Source organism: Rousettus aegyptiacus, unplaced genomic scaffold, assembly GCF_014176215.1.
Source record: "Rousettus aegyptiacus isolate mRouAeg1 unplaced genomic scaffold, mRouAeg1.p scaffold_m13_p_12, whole genome shotgun sequence".
NCBI classification, from domain to species: domain Eukaryota; kingdom Metazoa; phylum Chordata; class Mammalia; order Chiroptera; family Pteropodidae; genus Rousettus; species Rousettus aegyptiacus.
Window position 1 is genome coordinate 30,556,458 of NW_023416287.1, and position 20,222 is coordinate 30,576,679.

General features: G+C 38.1%; 1 protein-coding gene across 2 annotated transcripts in view; it reads left to right on the top strand.

Annotated features, from left to right (window-relative positions):
• The window catches only part of SPTLC3 (serine palmitoyltransferase long chain base subunit 3), a 138,336-nt gene that overhangs the window by 90,751 nt on the left and 27,363 nt on the right, over positions 1 to 20,222 (top strand). For both annotated transcript variants that reach the window (XM_016138117.2, XM_036229668.1), the window contains 2 exons: positions 1,225 to 1,444; positions 15,514 to 15,640. In XM_016138117.2, coding sequence (XP_015993603.1) covers positions 1,225 to 1,444; positions 15,514 to 15,640 — 347 coding nt within the window. The remainder of the gene's footprint in view (positions 1 to 1,224; positions 1,445 to 15,513; positions 15,641 to 20,222) is intronic.

Genomic DNA, 20,222 nt, shown 5'->3' on the forward strand with positions numbered 1-20,222 from the left:
TAGAAATGCATATTCTTAACCCACCCCAGACCTACCAAATTAGAAACTCCGGGGATGGTGCCCAGCAATCTGTGCTTTAATAAACCATTCAGAGGTTTCTGATACTCACTCAAGATAGAGAATCATTACCTTAAAGAAACCAAAAGAGGGGATACCACCAGATGCCTCGATAAACCCTTGACTTCCAATGAGTACAGTAGTGCCCCCTTTATCTAGGTTTCCCTTTCCACCAATTCAGTTACCCATGGTTAACTGCAATACAAAAGTATTGAATGGAAAATTCCATTAATAAACAATTCATAAGTTTTAAATTGTGCACCATTCTGAGTAATGTGATGAAGTCTCATACTGTCCCTGTCCATCCCACCAGGATGTCTATAGGCTCCCATCCATTAGTTACCTGGTTATCAGATCAGTTACCAAGGGAGCAGACCATATTCACTTAACTTTTATTACAGTATATTATTATTATTATTATTCTATTTATTATTAGTTATTATTGTTAATCTATTATGGCACTAATTTATCAATTAAACTTTATCATAGATATGTATGTGTATGAAAAAACATAGTATATATAGCATTCAGTACTATCCTTGGTTTCAGGCGTCCACTGGGGGTCTTGGAACATATTCTTTGAGGATGAAGGGGCCAGGGACGACTCTACTGAACAAGAGATCTTAGGAAGTTTCTAATGTACTTTAATTAATATTATGTGTTCTAAATAAAGTTGTTTTGTGTGTTTTTCATTCCTTCTCTTAATGTTTTGCAGTTTGAGCATTGCCATTAGGTCAGACAAAACCACCAAATAGGCAGTGGCGGGCTGATAAAGATGGATCACCATATGGCAATTTAATTAAAACTAGAAAAGTACCCAAAACCCATAATGGTCAGTTTAGTTACACTAGTCACCTTTACAGATAAATCGATCAACAATGCCATGAGTTAACTATTTATTTGGGAATTGGCTATAACAACTCAAAGCACTTAAATCCACTAAATGTAAATTAATTTTTTATGTAAAACAATGCCAGATTAGCCTTATAAGATTGAGAGGGTTGTCTCACCAAATAAAATGTCCCTTAGGAAGAAAGAAGTGACATGTCCCTGTCATCCTTGACTACAGGTGTCAGGTCACTGTCTGAGAAGTATTGAAAGGGAGACTGACACAGAATTTCCCAAGGGAGTATGCACTAGTGACAAGCATTTCTCCTTATACCCTAGCATGGAGGGTTCCATCGTGCGTCTTCCCCAGATCGTGGCTCTAAAGAAGAAATACAAGGCTTACCTCTACGTAGATGAAGCTCACAGCATTGGGTCCCTGGGCCCAACTGGCCGGGGTGTAGTGGAATTCTTTGGAATGGACCCTCAAGATGTCGATGTGTTAATGGGCACATTCACCAAAAGCTTTGGGGCCTCAGGAGGTTACATAGCTGGAAGGAAGGTAAGAAGGGACCCCTTGTGACTATGTAAAACCTGGCATTTCAGGGGATGCAGTCTGCAGGGCTTCTCTGGATTCCGTGAGCACTTAGGTTCTGTTTGCCACACCTGGAATGATCGCTGTGGCTTCAACAATGGGTTTATGGCCAAGTAGCACCCAGGACATCAAGGGACTCACCCTCTGACAGTGTAGAGGAGCCTGTGACGAGTAACCACAATATAATAAAATGGCAAAACTAGCGGTGTTCACGGGCAAAGACTGAGTGCAAAGTAGAGGGATGATTAACTCTGCAGGACAGTGCAGAAGAAGTTCTGGAATGAATGTCAGCCTTATAGAAAAATGATGGGGGATTATATTTCTGTATACCAAACCATAGAAATGATGAGGGGATATTACAGAACTGTAAGTAGCTTGGTTTTAGTAATGTGAAAACACAAAGCAGGTAATAGCAACTATGGGCAAATATCAGATATTAAGGAAGTGGACTCTATGCTACAAGTTGTGGGTTTTAAGTGTTTTAATCAAAATTATAGTAGCAAGATTAGAAATGTTCTTTTAAGGGATTTTCTCTGAGGAACAATTCTCTCTCACAATTTTGAATAAGACAGAGATCAAATTTTGTCATCTTGTAATATCTTATCTATATGCCTTAAAAATTCTGATCTGATGAGATCAGACTGTTAAGTAAGTGCTATTCATGCAATTATAGTGCCAATATCCCTAAGGAAGTTGCCAATATAAACCAATAAATGTTTAAAAGAAATTTAAAAGAAGAGGGAAGCACAAAAACAAAGTGAAATATTCAAGCTTGCATTCGAGGGATAAAAGATAGAGTTGTCTGCTCCATTATATGATAGTTTTATCCAAATCCTGAAAACTATGTCACACAGGCCTACACCTGTTCCAAAGTGCATGACAGTGGTGTTGGCTTTGCCTGGGAAAGTGCAGCTGGCCCCAAATCCAGCGCTTGCCCATGGCAGCAACAGCTTACCTAAAATTCTCAATTCCTTACTCATTGTGACCAGCAGAAACAAGAACTCAGACTCCTGGTAAGCCAGTTAGACAAACTAGGAATAAAGCTAAAAACAGTCTAGTCATTGAAACCCTGTGATTTAAAACAACAGATTTCATTGTGGCCACTTGCCCTGCTGTGAGGTACAAAAAATGCTTCAAATGTTCAGAGTTTTCAATGGTCTTTACCTTTCAATAAGCACTACTTTCTTCCGAGCTCGAAACATTATTTTTCATCCTGTGGCATTTAGCTGGGTAACGCTAAAAACATAGGGAGTGCCCAGAATCCTACAAAATTCAGCTAAATCTAGTGCAGAGTTAAATGTTCCCTTCCTCAACTGTTGAAGCCATGGGGATCAGGGAGTCTCAGATATAGGAGCTCCCTTCTTCAGGCTGCAGTGCTTTGTGAGCTTGTGGTTTTGTGATTACTTTAGCAGCAGCTCTGAGCTACAAAAATTGTAACCAAGCGTAACTCTGTTTCCTGAACCAAAGGCACCTGAATAAACTGAAGCAAGCAGATCTTTGAACTACTGTCAAATTTGGTAGATGTCACATTTTTCTTAGAGTTCCTTCATTTGATACCCACTTTAAACAAAGGCTCGTGACTACCCTGAAGTCAAGGACCAGCTCATAGTTTTCTTTCACACTCTCTATTCTGAAGTCAGACCATTTTAAAGGTGATTTGCTCTTGTCTACAAAACTTCTGTTCACTTGGGGTGAGCAATTGTGAAAATTGTTAGTATTTACATTAATCAAGGTGCAGAAAAAGTGTGTAGATCTGTTCATTTTCTTAGTCGTAAAATACTCATTCTGTGCATACTGGGATCCAGAGGACTGCATCATTCCTCCTTGTCCTCCCCCTCCCACTTCGCCCTTCCCTTTCCCCTCTCTTCTCCCTCATGTTACTCCACAGTCTCTGAATTTACCACTAGATGGCAGCAAAAATTGGAGAGTGTTTGGCAGAGAGATCCACCAGCCTATACAGAGACCTCCTACCCTGAAACAGCAAGATGCAAAATCCTAGAAAACAGGGCAGATTTTAAGACATGGATGGTGAGCAGGAGGTAGGAGGTCACTTGAGAAGGGGCCTATGGATCATTCTCTGTCAGATACACACCTGTCTGGAATAGTTTTGGTGAGACTGATAAACACAGATAAACCTTCCAGGTTTATAAGCCCAGTAGTTAATGGAACTTTGTATCTGCTCCTCTGGACTTTTAATTTTTAAAATTATGTTAATTTTAAATTATGTGATTTCAACTTAATGCAGTTTTTATTCTCTTAGACTGAATAATTTGTATAGAATTTTCACTTTGAGTTTGTTTTATACTATGCTTTCTAACTAATAGGACATAGGAATGGGCAGCTGATAAAGATACATATTTGAAAAAAATCTTTCCACTTACCTATTTAAATAATTAGAGTACAGTTTTCAGAGTTTCAGCGTATTTTTTTCCTGGGTATTTTGCAGTATATATCTCAATTGTGGGGAGGGAGATGTTACTGCAAAATATCTAGGATTTTAAACCAATGAGTAAAAAAGCAACAAAATGACCCCCCAAAATTTAACATACACACTCTAAGACTTTATGTTTCTGAAACTCTAATAACTTCAATTTTACTATGCTCATGGGGTTTTTTTGTACATCTTGAAATTTGAAAATTATTACTTGGGTACAAAAATCTAGAAAAAGATAAAACTAATTGGCTATTAACTCTTTTTAAATATCAGTGTTAGCATAGAAAAACTATATTAACAATAACAGTTTCTAGAAGGCTTTAGGAATCTTTATTGAGTCAATCAAGATCAACTAATATGCATTAGCAACCAGGTGCATCATAAGAAAAAATACTTGTAAACAAACAAGGGGTGAAAAAATTGGTTTGGCGCTAAGACACTCTCACACAGAATAGAGGTTTTGTCTTGGCCTCAGTCTTCCTGGCACAAAATATCTTACAAATTCATTTCTGCTTATTGGAGTTTAATGCTCTGACCTCAACATTTTCTCCCCACCTCAAAGAAACTGCTAAAACAGTCTCTAAAGCAAAATTTTGCTATTTTGCTTACTCTTAAGTTTGGAGCTGCTATAGATGATCTGTGAACAACCTTACTTAGAGCATTCTGTTCTTTCAAGGCTTTTGAAGTGAAACGTCAGGTAATTACTTCTCTTCACCTGTCAGAGCTCCATGTCATGAATGGCTTCTTTAAAGAATGTCTGAGCTGATGGGCTAGGTTTCTTTTTTTATTTTTTAATTTTTATGAATCCAGTTTCTGAGGAGATGCAAATCCAGTTTTGCAGTTCAAGTTGTTCTCAGGAATGGATCCTGAGTCCTCTGGAATGCTTGGTGCTAAACACTGGCTTCCACAGCCTCCACAGGCTGACCAGAGACTTGCAAATGAATGAAGCACAGGTAGCCTTCATAACCGATAGGTTATAAGGCTGAAATTCTGGAGGAGAGAAGTGGGGCAGGGCATCCAAGTTTAGGGTGAGCATTAGCCCCAGAAGCCTGTGTGTCATACAAAGGCAGGCCCCTTGCAGAAGCCAGCTGTGCCCTATATGCTCAGCCCTGGCCATATTTAACAGCTCTTTGAAGTAAATAGGGGTCATGGAATGAATGCCAAGATGTTTATTCTAAATGTCTCCTGTCTGATTTTCTCAGAAAAGGCACCCTTGTCCTTGAACTCCAGGCCTTTGGGTAGAGAAAATAATCAGGATTTTGAACTTACAAATGGACTTGGAAACCTCGGTCTGAGGAGACCTCTAACCCACTTTGAAGGAAGACACAATCCAGACTCTCCTTGCAAAACACCAAAGCCAACTCTTAATCCATGGCTCATGATGCCCAATGAGGGAATGCTAGGAGAGAATAAAAAACCAGGAAACAAGGCTTTCCTTGATGGTCTGCAGAAGCTTCTCAAAGAACCCCACTTTACAAATCACACAAGCAAAATCTGAGTCAATATACTCAGATTTTGATAGAAAGTAGACTCAGCTAATAGAAATAAGATTATGAGCAAGATAAGCTTAACATTAAAAGGCAGTGATGTAGCACTGATGAGGCATTTATTCAAACTAAGAATGCACATGATCTTGGCTTTATAAAATTTCTCCATTTGGAAAGGAAGTTTTGGGGTGGGGACATTGAGAAGAGCCAGTTAGGGATCAAAGGCAGCTTTGTTTTGTTTCTTTGTCTGATCTTTGTCAGCAATATCCCAAGACTAAGACAATATTGCTACATTTTTTCCTAAGAATGTAGGTTGGTATCCCCGTATATACTTCAAGGACACTCCACAATCCTTCCTCAATCTGTAAAACCCCTCTGTTCTCCATTAGGCAATAAGTATTTACTAGACCCCAACTAAGTACCCACCATTATTGATTTCAGAGAAGTATAAAACTCCATTCCTAGATCTCAAGGAAGTTTCAGACTTTGGAGAAATAAGATCAATAGACAGAAATATTTGAGACTAATGTTTTTCAATTTGTGGTTTAGTGCTATAAACACTGAATATATAAGGAATTCTTCCTTCCTCCCAAAAGGAGGTACAATCTCTGGAGGTTAAGAGAAGCACCAGAGGGTTAAATAAAAGTGAAGATGGTCTTCTCTGTACCCTCCTGGTCCTTCCTTCTCTGGTCTAGAGACATAATATAGTGTGTTGCTAAGGGTAAGGACCCTGGAGCCAGACTCTTTAGACCCAAATCCTTGTGATTCAGCCACTTTTTGGTTGAATAATTTTCTGATCTTTTCTGTAACTCAGTGATTCTATCTATGAAATAGAGTAAAAATATACCTACTTCATAGAATTATTCTGAAACTAAAATGCTTAACACATATAAAGTTCTTAAAATAGAGACTCAAGCAGCCAATGAATTTCAGCCATAGGTATATCAATGGCTATATCAGCTATGTTATCTCTTCAGAGTCATGCAATCTGAATCTAGGTACTTCTTTCTTTAAAATGCCTCTCTTTTCCTTTCCTTTCACTCCTATGACCAAAACGCCAACAAAGATGGAGGAAATGCTGCTCTAAAAATCTTTGGTTTGATATCTAGATCTACCAATGTGTCATTACATAACCTTAGAACAGTATCCTCTGTGAAATGATAGAGCTGGAATAAAGACACTCCAAGGAGTTTGTTTTTATATTTTTGTCCCCTTGTCTCACCCCATGCTCCCAGTTCTAAGAAGATTGAGTTGGCAATCCATTAATAATAATTGCCAACAGCAACAGGTATTTACTATGTACCAGACACTATTCTAAGCACTATACATGTATTATTAACTCATTTAATCCTCATAATGACTCTGAAATCAGTATTACCATTATCTTATGTTTCAGAAAAGAATACTAAGGCAAGCAAGCTTTAGTAACCTGCCTATGGTCACATATCAGTAAGTGGTGAAACCAAAGTTTGAACCCAAGCAATCAGATTCCAGAGCCTGTCCTATAACTCTGAGGTCAAACCACCTCTCAAGAAGACAATTTCTCATCAAGTCTCCTTGGAAACACTATCTTCTCCCTCTACTCCCAATTGCCTTATTTATTCATTCTTTGCTAATTAAAATGCTATCTTCATTCCTAGTTTTAGCACATGTCTATGTCTCTCCCTTCTGCAAGGCCAGGTCACTTCTCTGAAACAACATTTTCCTGACTCAGGTCTATATGAGCCCCCATCACCCACTCTCCTGCACCCCTCCCACTGTCTCCTAGTTTGCTTCTCCAGCATCCTGCTGGGAGGTACCAGCTCTCAGCAAAGGAAAACCTTGCAGCTGCTCAAAGAGGAGCACTGAACATGGAGCTGTGGAGGACAGCCCAGCTGCAGCTACTCTGGAAAATGGCTGCCTCTCTCTCTTTGAGCCCCAACCCCCATCTGCCATCCTTCGAAGTGAACTTCTTGAATACCCTTTGGCCAGTGCCTAAGTCAGACCATAATCATGCACATACTCTTCAAATATAGTGAAAAACCACCCAACTTTTTTATGAGATTCCTTAAACAAAAGCCGAATTTTACTTTTAATATAGGTGGATAATAGCTGCCAAGAACTAGGTTTTCTATCCTTCTTCTCTTCTTGGACTCCCACATCCAGAATGTAGGACAGAGCAAGTCCTTTGTACAAATTTGATAAAAGGAAAGGTGAAAGGAGGAAAGAAGGTGAGAATGGGGGAGAGGGAGGAAAAAGAAAAAGGGAAAAAAAGAAGGATGGAGGGGCAGAAAGAGGAAGAAGGAAAATAGAAATGTAGAGAAAAAAATTTTAAATGGAAAATTTGAAATTAAAAGGAGGAGGAAAGGAATTGGAGTAGAAGGAAGGTGGAAGGAAAGAAAGAACAAACAAAAAGGAATAAAGAGTATGAAATGAATAAAAAGAAAGAGAAAGAAATTCAGGGAAGGAAGATGCATGAAAGAGGGAATTTCAAATGAAGGACATATTGAAGGAGGCAGGAAAGACAGAATGGAGCTACCAGTTACCCTCATGAGCGAGGTAGAGGCATCACATCCCCAACCAACCATGAGGTAGGCCACTCACCTTATTGAGGAAGATGAGCTGTGAATGTTTAAAATGGTTGAACAATTATGGCACCCATATCCTAAGAGAGATAGACAAGCGGAGGGTGGGGCATGGTCCCATGCCCAGAGGTGGGAACGGATGTGGACAATGAAGGAGGATTAGGAGAACATGGGCCTGCTCAAAGCTAAGTTCCTCCCGGTTCACCTATGTGAGGGAAAAATCAGAGAAAGTGCCTAAGTGGGATTCTAATCTGTCTTGTTATCCTAGAAAAGAGAGAGCCTGATCCTTTATAGGCCCCACTGCTAACCCAGAGAGCTGTAATCAACCCATCATCTTTTCTGCAGAATACCCTGAAGGTCTCAAGCAATGAGCTAGCACAAGTGGGCAGATAGATGATCTTTCCAGCTGGGGCTTAGCACCTCCAGATGCCAGCTCTGAGGCCCTCCTGACTGTGGTATTAGGTTATTGGAGCTTTTTTGGGTTCTCAGTATGTTTACCTGGAACCTTATATGCCTCAGGAGGCAGGCATGCAGGTAAAGAGTAATTTCTGCCACTGAAGACCAGCTTTCAATGGTGGGTCTCACTTCAAATTTGAGTGTGGCACAAAAATTCTAATAGTTTTCTAGCACTCAAGGCATAACCAGAGATTATCTGGTCCTAACCTATACTCTGGTTTAATTTCCCACCTCTCCCTCCTCCCAAGTTTTCTTGTGTTCAATATTTGTTTTCATTCTTCAAGACAGTCCATTTCACTTTCTCACTTGAACCTTCCCTATCTACTTCAGCTAGCAATACTCCCTCTTTTTTCTTCTGCAGTCTTGTAGCCTGTTGCATATACTAATTTGTATGTCTTCTTACTTTTCCTGCCATTACTTTTCAATGGCACAAGTTCATATAATATGCTCAAGGGCAAAAACTACATCCTGTATTCTTTGGACAGTCCTGAATACTAAGCCAGTGTTTAAACATACCAAATACTCAACAAATGTTTGGGAAATCTTTTTTTTTTTCACACCTCTCTGGTTTAGCCTCACAGACCTCAACTCCAAATTTTCAGACTTTACTGTATACCTTCCAAGTTTTGAGGGATAAACTACGTAGAGAGATAAAAAAAAAATAGTTTAGTGATGCACATTGAAAATTGGACCACATTTGGAGTGACGTCAGAAGTATGGTGGAGTGAGGGATGTCCCCAGATCTCTCCCCTTGAAATAACAATAAGCTGAACATTTAAAACTCAACAAATAACACCCAGCCTGCATGCAAGCATGCCTGATTGAGCGGTTGATGAATAAGAGCTTCCTGAGGTCAGAACCGTGGGAGTGGAGCAGGAGGAGTAGATTGAGAGGAACAAAGAAGCTACCTCACACAGCTAGAGCTCCTTGCAGGAGCAGGGGAAGGGGATAATTTGGAGCAGGTTCCCTGAACAGCTTTGCCTGAGGGATCAGTGAGTTCCATGCAGTAGAGCCCAGAGATCCGGGCGGAAAGCAGAGCAGGAACTAAGTGCAGAGGAGCATAAGCTATGTCTTAACAGCTGCAGTTGCAAAGCACAAGGCTGAGATGCAGAGACTAGCAGCCATCCCCACCCACCAGCACAGGGTGTTCCTTCCCTCCACTCCATATTCTCCCAAACCTAGCACCACAGAGCCCCAAGGAAATTTGTGCAAACGATACCAAAACGAAATTCACTGTCAGTACCACTGACAGGCTGAGACTGAGGGTAGCTGATTGTGACTTGAATATTTAACATACCAAAGAGAAAAAAAGTCATTATCAGCCTCAAAGCAGAGACCCAAGAGGCTTGGATGTCGCCTACTGGAAATTAAAAAACAAAACAAAAACAAAAACAAAAACAAAACAAAACAAAACAGCAACAACAACAATAAACACCTTATTAACAAGCTAGAGAGAGGCCCTATATAATAAGTCTTCTTTCTGGGGGAAAAAACATGCAGAATGCACTCCTATTAATGCCCAGGTGGAGAAACAGTTCATTAAACACCATGAACAACCAGGATGACAAGGAAGTTCAGAAAGAAGGAGAAAAATATTTAGAAAATAGCTTCAGGATATAGAAATAGGTGATTTAATGGCAGAGAATTCAGGATTGACTTCTGAAAAAACTGAATTGAATGCAAAATAATTCAGATCAACAATTTTAAGAATTTAGAAGAAAGTAGACCAGTAAAATGAATTTTTTAGCAAAGAGATTGAAACCCTAAAATGGAACTAAATAGAACTTTTGGATGTGAAGAACACACTAAACGAGATGAAGGGTGAAATAGCAACCTTAGGAAATAAAGCTGACCAGAGGAAAGAATGGAAGAAAAAAATCAGGTGATATCGAAGATAAAAATCTAGAAATAATTCAGAAGGTAGAAGAAAGAAACAAAAGAAGGAAAAATAATGAAAGAGAAATATAAGAACTAGCTGACACCATCAAGAAAGGCAACATAAGAATAATGGGTATACCATAAGGGAAAGAGAGGGAAAATGGATCAGAGAGCATATTGAGATAAATAGTTGACAAGAATTTCCCAACTCTAAGGAATGAGCTGGAGCTTAGAAACCAAGAAGCTAACAGAATAACTCAAAAAGGCCTTCTCCAAGACACATTGTATTAAAATTATCAAAAATCAATGACAGGAAACAAATTCTCAGGGCAGCTAGGGAAAAGAAGATGACAAACTATAAAGGAAAGCCCATTAGACTCTCTCTGGACTTCTCAGCACAAACCTTACAAGCAAGAAAGGAATGGAACCAAATTTTCAAACTCTTAAATGAAAGGAATTACCAGCCAAGAATAATGTATTCAGCAAAGCTCTCCTTTAGATATGAAGGAGAAATAAAGACCTTTACAGACATATAAAAGTTGAGGGAGTTCTCCACTATGAGGCCTGCACTACAGGAAATACTGAAAAGGGTCAGCTCACCTGAAACTAAATAACAAAAGTATATATGTATAAAGTGACTAGCAGGATGACAGAAGCAGGATAGTGTAACCCTTGTTAAGTATTAGAAGCTTAAACAAAAAGAAGAGAATTGCTATTGAAAGTTGGAAGTGAATGTTCAGCATACATAAGGAAAATCTGAAACAATAACAGAAAAGGGGAGGAATCAAAGATCTAAATTCACAATGAGGAATGAAGATAAGGCACACACAGAAGAAAATGGACTAGTGTGAATATATAACAATCTTTTACATATTATTAACGGTTACCACATGTCAAAGATCCAGAACTGAGGTACATAACGTGAAACAAGAAAGGCCAGAGGAAAAGTCCACAAAACTCCACCAAATTAAAATAGCAGGCAGAAATGCAAGTACAAGGAAACAATGGAAACACCGAACTACTAGAAAACAAAAATAAAATTGTTATAGGAAAACCTCATATTTCAATGATCACCTTTAATGCAAATGACCTTAACTCACCAATAAAAAGGCACAGAGTGCCAGATTGGATCAAAACACAAAACCCAACCATATGCTGCCTTCAAGACAAAGTTCCAAAAACAAATATAGACTCAAAGTGAAAGGGTGAAAAATAATAATCCAAGTAAATGACATTCAGATAAAAGCACAAGTAGCAGTACTAATGTATGATGAAATAGACTTCAAAATAAAAAAAAAGTAAAGAGAGATACTGAGGGACCCATCAAAATGATAAAGGGAATCATACACCAAAAAGACATAAGACTTATTAATATCTATGTTCTCAATCAGGGAGCCTCGAAATATATAAATTACCAGCAGAACTAAAGGGTGAAACAGACCAAAGCACTATCTTAGTAGGGGACCTAAATACCCCACTGTCAGATATGGACAGGACAGCTCATCCGAACAGAAAGTCAATAGGGAAATAACATTCTTAAATGACACATTAGACTAACTGGACATAATTGACATTGATAGGGCTATTCATCCCAAAACGGCTGCTTATACATTCTTCTCTAGTGCACATGGAACATTCTCAAGAACTGACCACATATTGTGACACAGAGGTAGCCTCAACAAATAGAAGAGGGTTGAAATCATACAAACCATATTCTCTGATCATAATGCTCTGAAGCTGGAGATCGACTGTAAAAAGAAAGTGGGAAGAACCACAAATACATGGAGATCAAACAACATATTATTGAAGAACGACTGGGTCATAGAAGAAATAAAAGGAGAGATCAAGAGAAACGTAGAAACACATGAGAATGATAATACAACATATCAAAACTTTAGGACATGGCAAAGAGTTAATAGGAAAAGTTCATATCATTACAGGCCTATCTCAAAAAACAATGAGCTCAAATAAACAACCTAACGCTTCATCTTAAAAAAATTAGAAAAAGAACAAATGAAGCCTCAAATAAACAGAAGAAAAAAGAAAAATCAAAATTAGAATGAATTATATGAAATTGAGAACAAAAAAAAATGCAACAAAAAGCTGGTTCTTTGAGAAGATTTATAAAATTGACAAACTTCTGACTAGACTCACTAAAGAAAAAAGAGGAAGGACACAAAAAAATCAGGTATGAAAAAGGAGAAGTTATGACAAATACTACAGATATCCAAAGAATCGCACACGAATACTATGAAAAATTATATAACACCAAATTTAATAACCTAGAAGAAATGGACAAGTTTAGAAATATACAGCCTTACTAGACTGAATCAAGAAGATCTGAAAAATCTAAATAGACCGACCAGCAGTGTGGAAACTGACATCAAAAAGCTACCAAAAAGTAAAAGTCCAGGATCAGATGGCTTCACCAGTGAATTCTACCAAACATTCAAAGATTTAATTCCTATTCTCCTCAAACTCTTTAAAAAGTCAAAAAGGAGTCAATACTTTCTAACTCATTTTATGAGGCCAATATTACTCTGATACCAAAATTTGGTCAAGAAAACACACACACTACAGACCAATACCTCTCATGAACACAGATGCAAAAATCCTAAATAAGATACTAGCAAACTGAATACAACAACACATTAAAAAGATTATACCCCATGATCAAGTGGGCGTCATCCTAGGGTCACAGGGACAGTTCGACATACGCAAATTGATTAATGTGATATACCACACAAACAAAATAAAGAATAAGAATCATATGATCATATCAATAGACACAGAAAAAGCATTTGACAAGATCCAGCATCCATTTATGATCAAACTTAATAAAATAGATATAGGAGGAAAGTACCTCAATATAATAAAGGCTATATATGAGAAAACCTCCGCTAACATTATACTTAATGGTGAAAAACTAAAAACCTTTACTCTAAGGTCAGGAACAAGACAAGGCTGTCCGCAATCACCACTGTTATTCAGTATAATATTAGAAGTCCTAGCGAGTGCTATCAGTCAAGAGAAAGAAATAAAAGACATTCAAATAGGAAACAAAGAAGTCAAACTGTCACTATTTGTGGATGATATGATTCTGTATGTAGAAAACCCTAAAGACTCTACAAAACACTACTAGAAATATAGAAAAATGCAGTAAAGTTTCAGGATACAAAATCAATGTTCGAAAATCCATAACATTCTTACATTCTAATAATGAATTTTTAGAAAAAGAAATGAAAAAAAAATTAAACAATTCCTTTTGCAATTGCAACGAAAAGAATAAAATACCTAGGAATAAATACAACTAAACATGTGAAGGACCTATATAATGAAAACTCTAAGACACTATTAAAAGAAAGCAAAGAAGATACAAAGAAATGGAAAGATATTCCGTATTCTTGGATTGAAAGAATCAACATAGTTAAAATGACCATATTACCTAAAGCATTATACAGATTTAATGCAATCCCCATCAAAATCCTATCAGCATTTTTTAAAGAAATAGAACAAAAAATCATCAGATTTGTATGAAAGCACAAAAGACCCCAAATTACCAAAGCCATTACGAGAAAAAAGAACGAGATCGGAGGCATCACTCTGCCCTTCTCCTAATTATACCACAAAGCAACAGTAATCAAAATGGCATGTTATTAGCAGCAAAACATATACACACAGAACAGTGGAACAGAATCGAGAGTCCAGAAGTAAAGCTCCATTTACATGGGTAAATAATTTTTGACAAAACATACAATGGAGAAAGGAAATCCTCTTCAATAAATGATGCTGAGAAAACTGGAAAGCCTCATGCAAAAGAATGAAAATAGACTGTTGTCTAGCACCACACATTAAAATTAACTCAAATTGGAATGAGGACCTGAATAAAAGACCCGAAACAATAAATTGCATAGAAGAAAACATAGGTACCAAACTCATGGACCTTGGACTTAAAGAGGATTTTATGAATTTGACCTCAAAAGAAAAGAAAATAAAAGCAAAAATAAATGAATGGGATTATATCAAACTAAAAAGCTCTGTATAGCAAAAGAAACTGTCAACAAGGCAAAGAGACAGCCATCCAAATGGGAAAATATAAATGCAAACAATGCCTTTAATAATATCTAAAATATACAAAAAACTCACAGCTCAATAACAACCAAAAACAAACAATAGAATCATTTCTTCTAAGAAGACATACAAGGGGCCAAGAAATATATGAAAAGATGCTCAACTTCACTAGCTATTAGGGAAATGCAAATCAAAACCACAATAAGATATCATCTCACATCTGTTAGAATGGCTATCATCAACAGGACAAATAATAACAAATGTTGGGAGAGGGCATGGAGAAAAAGGAACCTTCAAATGCTGCAGATGAGACTGTAAATTTGTATGACCACTGTGGAAAACAGTATGGAGTTTTCTCAAAAACTAAGAATTGATCTATGATTTAGCAATCCCTGTACTGGGTGTTTATCAAAAAAACTTTAAAACATTTATCCAAAAAGATACACTCACACCAATGTTCACAGCAGCATTATTCACAGTGGGCAGAACATGAAATCAACTGAAATGTCCTACAATAGATGATTAGATAAAGATGTGGTATACATATATAATGGAATATTATTCAGCTATAAGAAGAGCTGAAATGCTGCCATTTGCAACAATATGGATAGATCTTAAGAAAATCATATTAAGAGAAATAAGCCAAACAGAAAAAGTCGAAAACCACACGATATCACTTATATGCAGGATATAAATCTAAAAGCAACAAACAAACTGTACAGAGACTTATGGACACGGACAGTGGACTAGTGATTACCAGAGGGAAGTGGGGAGGTAGGTAGGGATAAAAGGGGTCAAATATGTGGTAATGGAAAGAAATCTAACTATGAGTGGGTGGTGAACACACAATGCAACACACACACACACACATACACACACACACACGACTTACTGTTGAATTGTACACTTTAAACTTATTGGATTTTATTAATGTCACTCTCCAAAAAAAAAAATAATTAATTAATTTAAAAAACAAAGAAATAGTATTGGCAATAAAACCCAAAACCATATCTTAAAAAAATAATGGACCACATTTAAGAATCAAACGTCTTGTGCTATGATGGATAGGGTTAGAACAAGATGTGATGCTTATCCCAACACTGAGATTTATTTACCTTCTTTTTGGATTTCCCTTTTTCATTAAAGGATCTTGTGGATTATTTACGAGTTCACTCACATAGTGCTGTTTATGCTACATCCATGAGCCCTCCGATAGCAGAGCAAATCATAAGATCAATGAAACTCATCATGGGACTGGATGGGACCACAGAAGGTAAGTTTCTACAGTGAGCACAGCTCCCATGAACTCATTTCCTAAACCTCTCTCTCCCCTTCTACTCCATTAATTTCTCCCTTCTCAAATATATACCTTGACTTAATGTAACCCAATTTGTAAAGCAAGCCATATGTGCATAGTAAATAGTACCTAATACACAATCATACATAGTACATAAATACACTAGAACTGCTGTCAGCACACACCAAAAAAGAAATGCTTTTTTAAAGCAAAGAAAACTTTCTAATTCACCTTTTAATATGATTATCATATTTGGATAATTTTGTGTGATTAGTTATATTAAAATCAAGCAAATGGTGGTATGTATTTGCCTGTGCTTGCTTGAGGCTGTCATTTGTGTTTCCCTGAGAACAAACTAGTCAATTTAATTTGTTTTTTATCTATCCAGCCACCACTTTCGGGAGGGGCGAGGGAGGGGGGAGGGAGGGGAAGGAAGGAAGGAAGGAAGGAAGGAAGGAAGGAGGAAGGAGGAAGGAAGGAAGGAGGAAGGAAGGAAGGAAGAGGAGAGGGGGAGGGAAGGAAGGAAGGAAGAAGGAAGGAAGGAAGGAAGGAAGGAGGGAGAGGGAGGGAGGGAGGGAGGGAGGGGAGGAGGGAGGGGGGAGGAGGGAGGGAGGGGAGGGGGGAGGAATGAGGAAGAAAGAAGAGAAAGAACGAAGAAAGAAATGGAGAGGTGAAGTACTTAAGCGGACATAGCTGAACTACTACTACATCCTCCCTCATACATCCTCCTTCCTTCTTCCTTTCTTCCTTCTCTCCCCCCTCCCTTCTTCCTCCTTCCTTCCTTCCTTCTTTCCTTTCTTTCTTTCTTTTTTTATTTAATGGGAGAGGAAATCCACCACTGGTTATTTTGGGATACATAGACAAAACACACACAATGACAGCCATATCTTTGACTTAGGGTTACCATAGTCAAGGTGTGCTACCTTGCTTAATCCAAATGAGCTTAATCTTCCTTTTGAAAAATTGTTTCAAGGCCTCTCAGAACTTTTCTTCTATCTTTCAGATATAGTTTATGTAGCTTCTACTACATATCCCAGTGCAGATCCAGTGATAAATAAGGCAATTCTTGCTGCCACAATTTAGTGAGTGCATGTATGGAAGTAGCAAATTATCCTAGCCCCAGAACTGATCACCGGGCTAAATAATCCATGAATCCCACCGCTCCTACCAGCTAACATGAAGCACTACATTTTGCACTACATTGCAAACTTAAAAGCCTAATATTTCAGTAGAAGTATGAGAGGGCCATGATTTTTCAATTGTATTAAATCACCAGAATGTTAACATATAAATTTTACTGAGAAGCCCACTGCATAAAATAGATTAGAATAGGGTAGTCTGGTTGAAGTAGTGTCTCCATCTACCTCCAAATGGATGGCCCTGAGACCTTTCTACTGAGCTCTAGTGTTCCCTAAGTCACAAGTTTGAAAACCTTCAAGATAGGCCTTTTTCACAAAAAGCAGGAAAATGGTTTGCAGGGTGATCTTTGTTCCTCTGTGTAAAATGCAGTGATTGATTGATCTCTAAGGTCCCTTCTACCCTTTTCTTTCCAGTTTTATGATTCTATGTCTTATCGAACAGTCCGTGTAATAAGGAAATTAAAATTCAATCCAGGGCAGACACATAATGCAATGGTTAATGTCATAGACTGAAAATAGCTGCTTGGATTTGATTCCTGGGATACTACTTACTTGCTGTGTGGCCTTAGGCAAGTGACTTATCTTGCCTGTTAAACTCTGAGCAAGTTACTTCTCTGTCCTTCAGTTCCTCCAGCTGTAAATGAGGAAAATAATATTGATAAGTTAGGTTTCTATAAGAATTAGACAAATTAAGACATTTAAAATACTTAATATTATGTCTGAAAACAATTACATAGTATATATCATATAGTTGCTTGCTATGTTATTTGCTGTTATTCCTAAAATGTTTGAGAAGTATTCGGACCACGTCTCAGGCCTGCTATTGGAGGATTTTGTGCTAGAAGTGAGGTAGGACTAAATGTCCTCCAAGGTTCTAGATTAGTCAGGATAAGTTAAGTTTTACCACCATAATGAAAAAACCTTAAAAATCTCAGTAGTTTGACAGAATTAGGTTTTATTTCTTGTTCATATCATTTCTAATGCAAATCAGAAAACTCTCTGCATACTTTACCTCCATGCAGGCAGTGATTCAGGCTGCTGCTAACTTGAGGCTTGGCCATCTCAGCCCATGGCTCCCATAGTCACCATAGGAGAAAGAAAAACAGCATCTACCTGGAAGTCACGCTTACCACCTTATTTATAGTCCATTGGCCAAAACTAGTCATATGCCTGTGCTCAAATTTGGGAGATGTAGTAAATTAAGGAATTGAGTATGAGATAGATAAGCAGGCATTTTTCAACCTTTTAAAACTGAAGCTAGACACAGAGTTGTAGTCCCACATGAGCTGTCAGGTTGTGTGAAAGAAACTGGTTTGGAACTATGGGCTTCTCATAAAGCCATATTAATAATCATTCTGAACTTCATGTATTTTTTAATAGAAAACAATTATTTGAGAATTAAGCTAAAATGTAAGTTAAATGAATTCTCCTACAATGACCATAATTATCCTTTGGTCTTATTTCAAAGATGGATAACTAGGAAAAAGTTATTCTGAAAATTAGCCTATGCCTTAATAAGGAGTACTAATTTCTTATATCCTTCAGTGTATATGTTCTCTGAATCAAATAATTTACATGTACCTACTTTGACAATTATTTCCTTCCTTCCTCTGGATTGCTTTATCACTTCATCCCAGACAGAACTCACTCTGTGTATCTGATCATGGTTGAAGATCTGCAGAAAAATTACATTAAATCTATGATCATTTCTCCTTCGTTAGTCATCTATCATTAACTTTTCTTCCTCTGAAGTGGGAGATATTTCCCTTGATTCTTTCTCTTAGCCTCATAGTTAAGAATTATTTGGTTATTATTTTTAATCTCCCAATTAGTTTCCCACTTCACTGTTCTTTCTGTCTTTAAAGAGGAAATGATAGATAGATAGATAGATAGATAGATAGATAGATAGATAGATAGATAGATGATAGATAGATAATAATAGCAGAGAAGACTATGTGGGCAGTCTGTTTTCTTAGATCCAAGACAGGAGAACCAGAGAGAAAGTGAGAACAGTTTCTTTTCAAGGAATGAACAAAGGAAAGTAGTAGGAAAGAAAATTGACAAAATCATCAACCATGTTTCAGATTGTTCTGCCTGACACGTCTTTTGAAGAATTCAAAGGCATGCACTGAACGAATATGCTGGCCTCACTTACAATGACTGCTTTAAATAAAACGAACAGGACAGGTTGAGAATATTGTGTTAACTCACCCCTCTCTTCTGAGATAGATTGACTCTCAGGGTAAAGTTGCCCAAAGCTCAAAAGGATGTACTGTGTCATACTGGAGCTGCCTTCCAGGATTTGAAAAAAGGGCCTGCTTCGAGCCTTCATCCTTGGCCCACTCCACTGCTACTGTGATTGCAGCCTTTTAAGGTTTTGTTTCGGGTTGGGTTTGGGGAGCTGGTTGGCCAGATCTCTTCCTTGATGAATGTCTTCACTTTAATCTTCATTGCAAAGCCATACGCTTCAAAGAAAAGCAAGCTATAGGAATAAGGTCAGTGTTCCTTTGAAGCCAAGGTTCAAAGATGAAATAGCAGTCCCAGTGAAATGACAGTGTTTATGCACAAATAGCCACCTTCACTCTGCAGCCAGGCTGTCTTGGGTTTAATGCACACGCTGAGGGGCTGCAGGCCTGCCACGCATGCATTCCACATGCACCGAGGCCCTTTTCACCTCCAGGCCTGTCATTCTGTGTAGCACAATGAGACCAAAGTGGAGATTTCATTTCTCCGTTCTAATGGAAGTTGGGTGGTCCACCAGAAAAACCAATGTTGTAAGCCCCTTAAGGGCTAGAATGTGTCTTGAATTAATTTGGTGTTCTTCTGAGTGTCAAAGCCAGTGCTCAGCTTAATAAATACGTCATGACTCAACTTCTATCTCACTGGCCTACTCAATTTCAGTGTCAGTGTTTACGCTAAACAAGATCGAGGGGATATTGATCTCACAAGACTGGGAATCAGTTCTATACCAGTTGTGGCTGTCGAGGAGACCCTTCAGTGATCAGGATCCCTTAGTGCCTGACATCACTTTTAAAGAGTTTCAGAAAGATTGCAGCTCAGTAATTTTCTTCATTTAGACAGTCATGGCACAAGTGGCCACAGGAGAGTGAGCCCCAAACCATGCCAATGACTTCCCTACAGAAAGCATTGTCAACAGTCGTCAGTTATGTAAATCCTTGATCCATATTTTTCAATTTTGGCCCTGCCTCTCTAACCCTCTCTTTCCCCGACCCTGGGTAACCTTTCATTTCTCAGAGACAATAGAGGTTGCATAGTGTGGCGGATTAAGGGTATGTGGTCTGTAATCAAACTGCATGGGACCCAGTCCCTGGCCTACCACTATTTGCTCCATGAGTAAGGTGCCTACTCTCTTTAGTTCCTTCTTTGTAAATTGGATTGCAGGGAGAATTCAAAGATAT